At 36.7% G+C, this 14,522-nt stretch overlaps 1 protein-coding gene across 3 annotated transcripts in view; it reads left to right on the top strand.

Moving 5' to 3' along the window:
* Positions 1 to 14,522, top strand: part of LOC135688753 (otoferlin) — a 54,737-nt gene that overhangs the window by 7,998 nt on the left and 32,217 nt on the right. Inside the window, exons 1-17 of one of the 3 annotated variants that reach the window (XM_065205727.2) lie at positions 952 to 1,245; positions 3,025 to 3,139; positions 4,276 to 4,334; positions 4,987 to 5,075; positions 5,547 to 5,646; positions 6,381 to 6,649; positions 7,876 to 7,936; positions 8,688 to 8,819; positions 9,509 to 9,571; positions 10,324 to 10,377; positions 10,769 to 10,799; positions 11,132 to 11,190; positions 11,990 to 12,040; positions 12,645 to 12,679; positions 13,079 to 13,167; positions 13,689 to 13,735; positions 14,385 to 14,435. In XM_065205727.2, the coding sequence (XP_065061799.2) occupies positions 1,243 to 1,245; positions 3,025 to 3,139; positions 4,276 to 4,334; positions 4,987 to 5,075; positions 5,547 to 5,646; positions 6,381 to 6,649; positions 7,876 to 7,936; positions 8,688 to 8,819; positions 9,509 to 9,571; positions 10,324 to 10,377; positions 10,769 to 10,799; positions 11,132 to 11,190; positions 11,990 to 12,040; positions 12,645 to 12,679; positions 13,079 to 13,167; positions 13,689 to 13,735; positions 14,385 to 14,435 (1,308 nt within the window). In that variant the 5' untranslated portion in view covers positions 952 to 1,242. Of the gene's footprint in view, positions 1 to 951; positions 1,246 to 3,024; positions 3,140 to 4,275; positions 4,335 to 4,986; positions 5,076 to 5,546; positions 5,647 to 6,380; positions 6,650 to 7,875; positions 7,937 to 8,687; positions 8,820 to 9,508; positions 9,572 to 10,323; positions 10,378 to 10,768; positions 10,800 to 11,131; positions 11,191 to 11,989; positions 12,041 to 12,644; positions 12,680 to 13,078; positions 13,168 to 13,688; positions 13,736 to 14,384; positions 14,436 to 14,522 lie in introns of those variants that run through there. The other 2 variants (XM_065205726.2, XM_065205728.2) reach the window with 2 other exon arrangements.

Raw genomic sequence — 14,522 nt, 5'->3', positions numbered from 1 at the left:
TAGGCTCTAAGATTTTTACAATTGAAATCCCAAAATCCTTAGCTATAAAATTCACATATTTGGTCATAATAGTTAGAAAAAATTCCAAGTGAACTTTTAAGTTTTCCAACTGCAATTGGATTTGCCATCCTTTCACGCCCCCTGCACCCCCTATTATTTACGTGCCTGGTGGTATGAAAAAGGCGAGCAGGATCCTCGCGAAAAATTTCTCTAAGAAAAGTATTGAAAAGTAGAAAAAGTCAATTCATGGTGCGACGCAGCCCCCCGAAACGCTAGCTCTTTGTTGGAGCAGCTCTACAATTTGCAACAATATCTGTCGTTTTTTCAGTAGAAATGCTTAGCTAAGCAAATTCCTTCATGCTTCGAAAGCAAAATCTGTGCATTCAAACAAATCTTATCAAACGGGGAAAACCCGCATAGAATAGGTCATTACCTACAACATCCGGGTTTTTCTTTTTTATTTACAAAGCTGTAAACCTCACCAAAGTGTGAGGGGTGTGGGGGGGGGAGCTGTCGCGCCCCCCCCCCCCCAACTTTCAGAAATGCACCGGTATATTTACATTCTTAACAAAATGATTTTGTGCCATATGAAACAAAAGAATTTCTATCGATAAAATTTGGTTTTGCATCTCTCACACCCTTCCCCCCTCCAGTGAGAAAGGTCACGCTACGCCACTGGGCGTATTAATTGCACACTACGGTCTTTTACTTCTGAAACACCAGATATCTTGAGTCTGTGTGACCCTCGGACAATTTATCCTTTTATTTCCCCCTAACCATCCTGTATCAATTCCTACCGCCTCGTTGCTTCTTTCGGGCATGGACTCGGCACTTACCTTGCCACACGGCAGATAAATCTTTTATTACAAGCCTCAGTTCCAAAGAGAGGATGTCATGGAGCAGCTAAAAGAATTTGACTGTTTTCGTTATCCCATTGTTTAAATTTCTTTCTTCAAACACGTTCAGGCACAATGTACCGGCAAATGTAAGCTATGCGAGGTCAATTAATGTCAATATACATTCTTTGCAGAAGAGCTTCATTCTTGTGTAACAATAACTTTTTGTTTCAATGTAAAGACCTCCATTATGGCAGCACCCGTCGAAGAATACGGCTGTAAATATCATAAGTTTTGTAGTAACATGTTCAGGTCTCTACATAGCCTTTTGCCACTATCGTTTTTCGCGTGCGTCTGCACTTTCGAACAAGCCTTGCCGCTGATTTCTTGAACTGGATCATTCAAAATGGTATGGTTTTATTTAATTGTTACAGTCCAGTTGTTGTCTTTACCCTTTTAAACACATTTATAGATTTGCATTTGATTGTGTCTTTTCGTGGCCATTTCGAAATGTGCTTCGAAAGAATTTCGAGAATACTTCTACAGCAGATTCACTCTTTAACATACTTCTCTAACGGGTATCTAATAATCTCTTAGAGAACACATTTTGGAAATGTATAAACATCGAAGAAGAATGGGTAGATTTGATCAAATGCTGTCTTATCGTTGTTTCTTCTGATTTCGCTTTTTGTGACGAACCAAATGAAAATATGACAATTTTTTCCGTGTACAAACCTTTTTTTTATTCATATAACGTGGAAAAAGGAAGTAAAGTAAACGTGGTGTACAATTTCCTCAAAGTGTAGGGCTACACTGACCTCGGGCTTGCATCTGCGGTGTCATAATCTGCGGGCTGTTAAGCTGGGTTTTTTTTCGACAGAAAAATTCGAGAGCTGCATCTCATGATCTGCTGTTGCTTGTGTAATAGTGGTCTATTGTTTAGTACAATATTTGAGTAGGAATGCGTTAATGGCGGAAAGCAAAGTTTTTACCTGAAAATTGATAAAGTATGCGAATAAAAATTTTCGGTTTTCTCTTTTCTGTTGCATATTATTGCCTCTCGGACTTCATTATGAGTGTGCTTTTTATGGATCGCTTATTTTTTGGTCCTCTGCTGCACGCCTCGACTGATTTCTCGGCATCAGAAGCAGTGGCAGAAACTCATTTTCAGGTGGGGGGGGGGCAATGCCCACAAAACAAGCAAATTTGCCGGAAAACGACATAATTTACCGACAAAATATTGTTTTAACCGATAATTTAGCGAAACCTGGGGGCACTTGCCCCTCCCACACCCCTGCAGATTCCGTCACTGGCCAGAAGGCCGAAACAATAACGAACTAAGTGGTTGCTTTCTATTTCGTTTTCTAATTATATTTCTTTCCAGTGAATATTTATGAGTTTGTAATAGTACCTTAACTAGTACCTTAACTAGAGCAACCCTGTCCTAGTTTTACCGGCGTATACATAAAAATATCACGAAAATATAAAATAGATTTGATAGATTGGTATTAGATATGAACATGTCAAATCTGCGTTTTTTATTTCATTAGGAACTTTTTATAAGACTTTATTGGGGAACCAACATCCCCCCTTACAAGCTCAGTCATCGGCTTTTTATCCCGTTTTGCAGAACCAATGAACTGAGGGTGAGTGAGCCAGAAACGCTTTAACTGCCCTCCGAAAAAAACTAAGCCTATTTGTCTTCCTCAAAATTTTCCTTTTATCTTTCTAATAAAAGTTTCTTTGAAATGGAATTCAAGTATAATCAATCATATATAGTTTGATCTTAACGATTTGTCTGAAAAATAGAAAAGTTGAAGAGCAACGGTAAATTCTGTAATGCGTTTGCTTTCCTCAAAACAATTGCATCGTCGGATAACCTATCTCTGGCTCATACTCGTGGAACCAGTCCCGTTGCTAGCTATTGTGCTCAAGGGGGGTTTTTCGAGTCCCTTTCGCCGACCAAGTGGATGAGCCATCCTTTTTTCCCGACAAGTTTGGGAAATTGCCGACTAAGTACCTCTAGATGGCAAAAAGCTCCTCGTGTTCGCAATGAAATTTTTTTCAAGGGGGCTATCACACCCCACATGCCCTCTGTAGCGATTGGCCTGCGTGCAACAATAATATATTTTGGAGTATAGGGTGAACATGTTACGCATGATTATCATAAAAATTTTTCTGCTTCCAGGCCGACCAAAAAAGAGGCTCGATAAAGATACGCGAAATGGCTCTCAGGGTGAAAATTGTCAAAGTCACCGAGCTCGATGCAAAGGCTGATAGATTCATGGACATTGTGTTCAGAGGTGATAGATTCATTGTGCTTGTAATTGTGTATTTCCTTTAAAAAAATACTTTGATATTTGTATCGAAATTCCTCATTCTAAGAGAAAGTTTGGTCATGACGGGTATTCGAATGGCCATCCTCTCACCAATAAAATCATTGTTTTGTCAAATGTTTGCCAAACACTTTTCACAAAACTGTTCTCTAACTCAATCAATTTGGACTTGATATGAAATCATAGATTTATATTTTAAAACCAAATTAGCTTATCACAAACGCAAAAGAATGTTAGTCCCTTGAAACCAAAAGAAACAGGATAATTGGCAAACTGAGGTTCAGTTGGTTTCCACTAAAATTCACTTTAAAGCTGGCTTGCATTAACTATTAAACTTTTCTCAGCTTCCTCGTGTCGTCCCTAGAAACGGAGCTTGGCACGCAATAGCGTTTTGCGGCTGACATAGGTCCCCCAACTTGGTATCGCTTGGGTGTAGAAGTGGCTCTTTTTAACAAGGTCCAAATGGTAAATTCAGCTGGTATGATATTACCTTGATGGCCTTTAATACCCCTGTCTGGTTGTGATAAAGAATATGTTGTTTGCCAGTCGATCGTATGTTTACTCAAAGGTTTTTTTAAGTAAAGCTTTTGTAAAGAAAAATCCTTTACGAAACCGCATGGAAGTATCCTGCGATAAAATTAGTGTTAGCATCACTGGAAACACTAAGAAAACTAGCGATTATCAACAAAATTGAACAGGTTTTCACTGCACCCCCTCTTCACTGTAATGCAAGTATTCTGATGAAGTGAATGACGTCATGACTCATGCTTGGCTCTGGATGAAGTGAATTGCGTCAACTGTTAAAACCTATACATCCACGCCAATCCACTACACCACCACACTGTTACCCGTCAGTGTCACCGTCTCCCATTACATAAAACATATCGTTAGTAACTCGAATCAGCTTCATCGATGCCCTGTGTCTTGATGAAGGTTTTTGGACTAATTTCAGCACCAGTCCATTTATGTTCAAAATCACATCGAAATTTCTCTATTTTTGCATTAATTGCTGGCTTAATTGTTTTTAGACATTGAATTGTTTTGCTGTATTTAAGATACATGTCTTGATGCATGAGTATCATTTGGTTTCTGGGTTTTTTCAGGAGTTCCTCATTTGACTAAAGTTGCTAAGAATTCTTGTGGTGATGTAGTCTTTGACGAGGTGAGATTTTTATATTTTCGAACCTTTTATTGGAGTGAATTCCTTAAAGCCTTCACTGAAACATACCATGACCAGAGTCCTGAAAACTTTTCTGTGATATGAAAAGCAATGCCTCCGAAAGGTAGCTGGTCGTGTTACCGCCATTAGTTCTGGGTTCAGCTTGTACACTGGGACCCTGTTTGGGGGGACCAAAGTGGTTTTTTTCGAGGGGGGGGCTACACATGCCAACGACCAAAATCAAGATCATTTGTGTAGAATTTAAAAATAATTGGAGAGTCCTGTAGACCTCTAGACCATTCAAACCCAGTCAACCCCCCCTCCGCTTCCTGGGTCCTTGCTTTTAGCCTCAATTATCTTTCAATGGAAGCTTTGGGGTATCTGCACTTTTTCTGTTTATAATCCCATTCGTAAGCAATAATCTTGTTTAAGCAAAGAAAGTATGAACCAGTTTATCCATTAGGATAATTTTCTAGGCATTGTTTTGGGTAAAACTTTTGTCAGACTGATGATACAAGCTATAAGCTACAAGAAAATAATACATTTTTAAACAACTGATTGTTGTTTGAACAATGCATTATACATTAACTATATTTCTCCTATTTTTGCTTCTTTAAAAACCGTTAAATATAATATCCTTTTTTGTTTTTGCAAGGATTTCAGCTGGCCTCTATCCTCTCCAATTGTCGAAGACGAATTCTTAGAGTTGCATTTATACCACAAAAGCCTTTTCTTTAGTGACAAGTAAGGAACACATGATTCTGTGCAAATGTGTTTGTTTTGAGGGCACATATGCTACTTTTTAGTGAAGTATGCGTTTATTGCCATTAGCAATGCCACTTTTCCTTAACACAATCCCCGAATATTTTATGAGATGATATTGGCATTAACATGTTCCCAAAATTATCAAAATGCACTTCCATGTAAATAGTTTAATATTTTTTCAAGTGCTCCTCAGTGCATGATTTGTTTTTAGAGACAGTTTACAACCATTTCAAAAAACCTTCAATACTTAGACGATGTATCCAATGTTTCATCTTATGTTTTTAGGCTTCATTTCTACATCTTGTGTTTTGAACGACTTGTATTAAGAAATAAATCGATGCACTGATAAAACAATAAAATTTTTGCTGTGTATAAATAATCCACTTTTCCTCTGCTGTAGCGTAAAGTATTTTGAGAAGTTATTGATTTGACGTTTCTCTTCTTTTTTAGACTCTTCGCTGCGTATAAGTGCCAAATTTCTTCTCTAATAGATGGCCAAGTTTTGGAACTCGTTGATAATCTTGTTGATTTATACAATCGCTCTATTAAGGTATTCGTATTTTCATTGTATCTGCAAAGGTTACTGTCGTTAAATTTTCTTTTCTTTTGGTTATCATATGTCATGACTCTGGATTGCCATAATCTCAGATCGCCATGATCTAAGATAACCATAGTCTCAGACTACCATAATCTTAGACGGCCATAATCTCAGATTATGATGATTTTATATTCCCGCATTCTCAGATAATCCTGATCTTAAAATACCATAATCTCGTATCATCATTATTTTGGATTGCCATAAGCTCGAATCACTATAAATTTAGATTTCAATAATGTTAAATAGCCATAATCGAAGATTACCTTGATTTCAGATGATCACAAAATCATGTACATCATCATTTTACCAAAATCTCACATTTCCATCAACGTAGATTGCGATTATGTTGAATCACCTTAATCTTAGTCTATGTAGCCTTGTATTTTGTATATTGATTTTCTGATCAGAGAAGAATTCAGTGTGTCGTTTGATTGCGATTATGTTGAATCACCTTAATCTTAGTCTGTGTAGCCTTGTATTTCGTATATTGATATTCTGATCTCAGAAGAATTCAGTCGGTCCTTTGAATTGTACATATTTGCTACAAGTACAACGCGTGGAGTGAGTTTCTTGTGTGCATGCATTAAGTTTTTGTAGAACTTTTGATAGTAAACCAAAGGGTCGAATTAAGATTTCCCGTCTGCTGCCAGCATAACTTAAATGCAAAGCTTCGTTTTGTTTTATAGTCTGAAATAACACTGGAAATCGCGTACGAAGAACCTAAGAAGCAAGATGACCATGTGGTCCATATCGAATTGTTGGAGGAAGACAGTGATGTTGAAGAAAATAAAGTCCTTGTGAACGATTTCTTGGATGTCCCTCTCGGTGCCATGAAGAAACCAACGACCTCGCACTTCGGATCATCTGGCACAACAAGCAGTCACGCAGAAATTAAAAGTGGAATTGCAAGTCACGAGGGAAGAACAGAGATCACTGACTGCCTTGAAGGAAAGGAGTAAGTGTTGCATTACATATTCAACCTTTTTTCGTTGATTGTTTATCGGCATTTGTAATAAAGATAATAATAATTGTCATGTGATGTGTTCTTGTAATTATCAGATATAAAGATCGCTAGATTAATGGGCTAATTTCAAACATGAACTAGATATTGCAAAAATGGCCCTTGTTTTTTGTATCAAAATTGAATTTGCATCCAGTGGCGTAACGGAGGCATCTCGGGTCCTAGTGAACATGGAGATGGGGTCCCTATTAACGGACGTCAAGAAAGTCGCATCCAACGCTGTAGGGCATGTCAAACACAATAACAAGATGTAAAACTGATAATTTTTCTCGTTGACTAGTAGAAGCTTCGGTGGAAGAAATCTAAAAGCTTTTAAAGTGTGGCGAACTTGAGCGAGTCTTGAAATAACAATTATTTGAAGGCCCCTTTTGGTCGGCGGCCCTTAGTACACGATTCGCATCTGTAGCTTCATGTGAATATAATTCGGACTTTGGTGCTAGAAAATTCTGTTTTGTTTGCGACATTTCTGTCTATTTTGCTTGAACTCTAGAGGCAGAAAAAACGTTTTCATATACTTTTTTCGGCCCTGTGATTTGGAGGCATGCCTATTTACTGTTCTGGTTTACTGCAGAATCACAGAAAGCCGAGTCGGAGATGGCTCCATGGGCTAAGTTATATTTCTAGATAAAAGAAGCGTGGTATTTCATCCGGTCCCTGTCACTGAAGCATTGTGCTTTTGTAATATCTAAATATACATTTATTTAAGTTTTTTGAGGCAATATTAGAACTGCGAAATGTAGAAAAGCTATTAGATGCACTTCTCGACAATGCTTGGTCGAGTTTTTCAGGTAGCTCATCTAATGGGCGCATTCAACTCTGTTATTAGCAGTCCGTTTAAAGCTAAGTCGTCAGGAGCTTGAGAAAAATTTATGGCTAAAAGAGAACTTATGATGCAGGTGCACATTGTTTTACTACAGTCTGCATCCTATAAATTGACCATCTTTTGGTTAAAATCCAATATATTGTACCTTAATCTTTGCCACCCAGAAGTATTGGAATATGATACATAAATTAGCATATATCGAATTGATTATAACTACGTTGTATTGTTTTTCCTTTGCTGAAATGTTTGGTTTATCGCTGTTAACAGGACATTCACCGATCTGCATATTTCTAAATTGTGCACATCTCTCAAGCGCTATAATGTTTTTTCTAAACAGAGCGTTTCATCCAAGAATACGATTGCCTAAACGTAAGAGCACAAAATTTTCACAGTGGCAGGTATGGCTGTCTCCTTTCAATTTTTATTTATACATAGATCTCTTTTCTAAATATTCAACAGAGCACAACATGGGGTTGCACCATGTCAGTCGCGTTTCCTGGAAATAGAATTCGTGTATTGAATACCTGAACAATAGTTATTATACGTAACTCACACGATGTAGCCATTGTAATTTTGTAGCCGTAATACCTTCCCGCAGTGCAAAACCATTTGGTATTATTAGTAATATTTTTGTTTTGAGTTTGAATAACTTTTTGTGCCATCGCTCTTTGAAAAATATACTTAAAACTGGGGTCAGCAAGTAGTCCAACCATGAAAAAGCCTTGTTCTTCTTCGTTACTGTTGTTCTGATTCAATTCCTTTTGTCAACGGAGCAGTGTGGCTCCGTTGTGACGTCATAAAAATCTAATTTTAGAATTTATCAATTCGGACCCTGAAAATTTTTAACAAACTTTTTGAAATAGAAACCTGAATACAAGAAGCGCCGAATAAGTCAAGAAATTTCCTCGATGTAGCAAGATTAATACAGGCTCCCTCCATTGCTGTGTTAGATTCCACCTTGTGATCTCCAAGAAATGATGGCAAATTTTTCTGAAAATTAAATCGAATGTAGACCATAGAATGTAGTAGGGGACGGTTGAAGGGCGGAAGAAGCGAACTTTGTATCCCTTACTTATGACCTATTTTCACAACTCGTTGTTACTTTTTTTTTGGCTCTTACTTAGTTGAACTTGATATCAATCCAATTAGGTGCAAGTCAAGATTATCGAAGGCAAGGGACTGAATGGGATGGCAATCGATCCATTTGTTGACATTGCCATTGGAGACCAGAAGAAACATACAACGACAAAACCGCATAATAACAATCCAACATGGGATGAGGTATGAATACTTGTTACTGGCTATTTACCTTGAGTCAGTCATGTTTTTCTTGACTGTTATTAAAGTAACTCTTTTTCAAAAGACTGTATTGGGAAATTTGGTTGGAACTTTGGGAGGTATTCTCTGTAGGCCGTTAGGGGTATTTTTAGCGCCAAAACCTTATTAGGATCCCCCGTCTAATGTCTATCTAATTCCTGGAAATCTCAAAAAAACACGAGTTTTTTCCTTTATGTTTGATATATTATTCTCCTTAACGTTCGAATGCTTGAATCTTTCATTCGAAACTTCTCGAAACTCATTTTCTCAGTGTTCGAATCATGAAGTAACACATCAAAATTCAGGCCCTTTGTTATAAAGACCCTTCCCCGTTTATCAGCTTTCGAAAACAAATTCCGAACCTCCTTTTTTCAACATCCTCTCCTTGTATTTGACACCTAAAAGTAAGACGAGCAATAGTAGGTTTTCCGGATTTGGGTCGGTATAAGATCCAGTTGGGGTAATATCCCACAAACAGCTATCAAATTATGTTGATTGTACACCAGATGAGTTGAGTGTTTTACTGTCTTTGAGGATTTTGGGGTAAATAAAGCTATTTTGAATAAAAAAATTATTTTGAAATTTTAAAACAATAATTTTCAATCTTGTTCTGTCTCTGCTCTTATTCTTAAGTTTAATGAATTCTTTTCTAGTATTTCGTATTTGACTTCAAACTACCAAAGGAACAGTTATTGGATCAAATCATTAGCTTTCAGGTAATATATTGAAACTCATGGCGCTAAATAACATGAAGAATAACCAAAAGTTGGTTTAATCAAAAACTGTAATTGTGCTGCATAGACATTTTAGTATTAATTTAATTTTGTTTTTCTTTCATTCACTATCTTACGGCTCCGTAGATTGCTACCAAGTATCCGTTGTAAAATATACCAAATATCGAAAGTGTCCAAATGTTAACAAGAAAAGATATGTCTCAGCTGAACCATGGTCTCTGAGCGTGTCTTACTTAAACTGCGGTCCGGGGATTAACTTTGAAAAAAATGACGGGTATATGCTTGCCAGAAAAGATTTTATGGCCCTATCTTGGAATAAAAATCTGAAATCATGAAACCTTTGCTGGAATGAATCTATGAAAAGGTGATACCAGAAAGCATTATGTCTTAAAACATTGTATCTTCCTTTGGCACACCTGCACGGGAAATAGAGAAAAAATGTAAACCAAGAATGACACCCTGTCGGCAGGCACACCCACGGGTATTCAGTGTATTAAGTAAACCCCCCGGAAACAACGGTTTACATAATTCAGGTGTGTCCTTCTTTCACTCACCTTTGCAGTCTTCAACTCTGTTATTCCCAATTTTTCTGGGCTCTGCTATATCTACAACTATTCTTCTTTTATATGCATATCTTCTGCTTAATCAAGTTTCTATCACGATTGTGTTAAGTTCGTTTATCCTTAAACTTTGCTTTGAATTTCAATGACGTCAGTATGTTTTTATATCTATAGGTAATTTCTGGACGCAGCCTTGTCTCACAAGGAACACTGATTGGCCAATTCAAGGTATAGTTCATAATTGGTTTCTTACTTGTCTCTGTCTCGATTTAGAGTCGCAGCAGATGCAAAACCCGTTTCAACAGGGTACATGGTCTCTCCCAGTATTTCTATATGGGTGGTTGGTGAACGGGGGTTAGTCTTGTCAGTTATAAGGGCACTTTTTTTCGTTGAAGTGTTGATGCCATTCTAACATTATATAAAGTGCTTGGTGTATAAAATTCTGAATGCGCTATTTCATCATCCGTATCCATTCCCCCCCAACCCCCACCCCCCAAGAATAAGGGCTTTAACTGAGTTACCATTCAGTATGTAATAACAACACTAGTATGTCAGTAACATGTGTGAGTCGTCATTTTGTATAAAGAGTTTCTCATGATTATAATTGTCCCATCAACAGATGGACCTTTGGACCGTTTACGAACAGTCAGGTAAGCAATTTACTAAAAATATTTGACCGTTTCAAAATCATAATTTGAATTTCAGGTAGTTAGATAAGCGCCAGTATTTACTTTTTGTTTCTGAAAATTTATTTATTTGGTTTTAAATTCTGCTGCCTTTTCTATACTCTCAAACAGTTTAATTTCTTTTCACACTGTTTTTACTCTTTGCCTATTGTCTCTTTTTATCCACTCATTTCTTTATTCCATTTTTACTCCTTGATTCAATGTTTCACAATTTGTTAAGAACTTCCTAATACAATTCTGAAACATAAAATAAGCTTCTAGACATTATATCGTGAACAATGTGTTCTGAATTTTAGGCCACAGTTTCTTCAGCAAATGGGCGGTGCTTCTTACTCCAGAACCAAACGAGATCAAAGTGAGAGAGGAATTTAAATTTTCATTTTAAATCTTTTAAAATTTGAAGTCAGTTTTTCATTTTCAAAGAGAGGCTTGTATAGCGGGCATTTAAAACCTGACAACAACAGGGAAACATTTACTATAAAGAAAAGCATTTCAGAATCCTTGCACGTGAAATATCAACCCAGAATAATTTTCAACCGGACCACTGCGACAGCATTTGTTACTGGTGCAAAGAGATATTTCGTTTAAATGATAAAATTTCAGCCCGGAGCGAGTTGAGCCTGCTTCTGCAATCTTAGGTTGAATTTGTCACCGGATGAATACATGCATGTGTACAGGGCTATTTGAGAAACTATTTTTAGTTAAATGAAAAAGTCAAAAGAAATATGTGACTTATTGATCGAAAAAATTTAAATTTGTCAATGGCTGATAATCCCATTTGAGCAAAAGTCAGCAACCTCTTAATCTCAGTCTAACCCGTTGAAAAGTAAGCCCGGCTGGACGTTAACCACGTATTAGGCCACAATTGAACTTGGAGCATCCCTTTGTGTTTGTTTAGAAACCATGGTAATAAGGCAATAAAATCTAGTTTCAATGCTTGTTTTTTAGGCCATAAATTTGTTAAATATGGTCTGTCTTGAAAATTTAGATGCACAGAACTTAATTTTTCATTAGAATAGTGTTTTCTGATAGTTTTGGCTCTAAGTTCTTTACATTGTTTGGTTTTTTCCTGGTTTTTCACTCGAAAAATTAAATCTTAAAATTAGTGCTATGGCTATGGATCTCTGTTACCAGCCAATTCTTTTCGTTTATAGGGCTATCTTCGTGTGGATGTATCCGTATCCGGTAAAGGGGAACATATCAAGGTTTGTGCTGTTCATTTTGGTTTAACTAAGAGTTTCAATTTGGCTGTTAATTTGGAATTTTATTAAAATCTTTGCTAGAACCAAAATATCACTGAATATTTCTGAGTTACAAAATGCATTAGTTTGATAAAAAAACTTATTTTAAACCTGAAATTGAAGTAAAGCCATAGGCAGAGACTTAGCATTGATTTACTTGCTTAAAGAACAGAACTGTTTCATAGCAATAGGATTTTTTAATCTTACCTGCTGCAGATGCAGCTTTGACGTTGTTTCAATATTAGGTCTCATTTTACTTGCTCTGGGAGCAGAATTGCTTTAAGATCAAGAGAGAAAAATTATAATTTTTGTCATGAATGTTGTAGATAATTTGTTTTTCGATAAAATCTAATATGTATTTCGATAGAATAATTTGTATAATTAACATTAATTCCATGTTTGGGTGTGTAGGACAGGTCAGATCTTAGTTAATACTATGTTTCATCAGGCAACCGTGTTAATTATGCATTTAATAACGCATCTAAAGTTGTTGTTTCTTACATTAATTATGTATCTTACATAGATTGAGCATTTTTCCATGAAATAACCTTGTGCTATTTATATCCAGGTACCTCAACAGATGAAAGATATCGACGTTGACAAGTAAGAATCATTTTTCTTCTTGTTTTCAGAATATTGTAAATACCCTATATTTTTGACATCGAATTTTGTAAAGGGTATTCAAGCTTTTGAAGTCTAAATGTTTAGCTTAAACAATCTTAAGGCTTTATCGAGGCAAAGCATTTGTACGGGACCAGTTCCAACTGGAAGTGCTTTGCAATTATATGATAATAGCAAACGACTGTTGGGAAATTTGTACCAATACACCCATGCGTTTTTCACCAATCCCCATTTTGAGAAAATTCCACTCTTTCCACGAGACAGTTACCCTTCAAACGATGCTCATGTCACAATCTGCACAACTGTGCTATCTATGACTTTGTAGTATGTTGGCATTGGTTAAACCTGCGAAATAACAACTCTTGTTTGTGTTTTTTTAAGAAATTTGTTACTACCCCCATGCATCCAAGCCTTACGAACTGTTGCACAATATTCCGTCCGAGTTTTTGCAGCACAAGGGATTCCACGAAGTGAGTTTGTATTACACTCCATGTTTTTCTCTCGATCTCTGACGCAAAATTTGAATTTATCATTAATTATGAGAATTCTTGGTAAAACTAAAAGGAGGTTTTGTGAGCTACTACTGGACATAATTGCATGTAAATTTGTTCTACAGCCAACATTTGTTACGTTAAATCCCCAATTGAATAATTGCTGTTTATAGGGGGGGGGGGGCGTTTAATATATGATTCTAATACAAGGGGCACAAGCACATTGAAGACATTTGCTGGTTGTCTATGATTTGTCAAAAAGATGTCATTTTTCGGTTAAAATTAATGGGGGCGTTTATCTCACTCAACTGAGAATAGCAGGGTGTAAAATGAGATGGGGGAAGGGGATAAGGAAAAAGTAGTCTTGAATAAATGGTTTACTGTCTAAAAATTTTCCTTTGTTGTTTATTTTGTCTATTTCTACATTTCCAAATGCTTTTTGCTGAAACGTTTTTGGTTTAATTGTCTTATGTTTTTATGTGTTTAATTTATTTCCCCAGTGGAGAATACATTAATGGCGAGTGTGAAAAAGGCAATTACCGGGAAGGTGAGTCATTTTTCTTTCTTAAATGAAATTTGACAAGATTTTGAATAGTTTACTGGTTTTGAGCGTTTTTATCACGTGCAAGGTGATAGGAAGAAAATGTATGTAAAGGAAGAATTATGAGAGTGGTGCCCCTATGTTTTCAAACCATCGCTTTTGCATATTATCTCAGGGGCTAGTAGCAGAGTTGGGCTTTGAGATTTATGTGTTGCAGTTTGAATATAAATTAAAATATATATTGTGATGTCTATAAATCGCCGAACATAGTCGAAAAACCATCATCAAGTTTACATCACGTCGCAAAACCAATTTCCACGCTGAAGGGAGGTGAAGTTGCCAAGTGATTAATGCACTTGACTGCCAAACAGAGACGAAGCCACTGGCAACGATACATATTTCTACTCTGCTGCCAGCATTAAAACTGTACCAAGTTGCAATATCAACGGGAGACAAAATGCAACGAGGAAAAGAACCACTCGCCCTTCCTCGTCATGCTGTTGGAAAAAGACAAGTGGCATCTTTCGGTTTAAGAAAGAGTTTTTCTATTCACAGGTTCACCATTACCTTTACATTGATAGGAAGCAAGCTGCTGTGGCACATGGCTCAATTCTTTCTCCATTCCTGATTGATGAAAGTTAATTTTCCATTTTAGATAAGAGATTTGGCAGATCCGTATGTCGAGGTCACCTTTGCTGGATGCAAGGTAAGTTTCTTGAGTGGGAACTTTGGGTGATCATCATTAGTGTAAGATATTTTGTTATTATTGAATTTTAATGCATGGTTAAAATAG

Source organism: Rhopilema esculentum, chromosome 9, assembly GCF_057945365.1.
Source record: "Rhopilema esculentum isolate cy_ngs chromosome 9, ASM5794536v1, whole genome shotgun sequence".
NCBI lineage: Eukaryota > Metazoa > Cnidaria > Scyphozoa > Rhizostomeae > Rhizostomatidae > Rhopilema > Rhopilema esculentum.
This window is presented reverse-complemented; position numbering and strand designations above follow the sequence as displayed.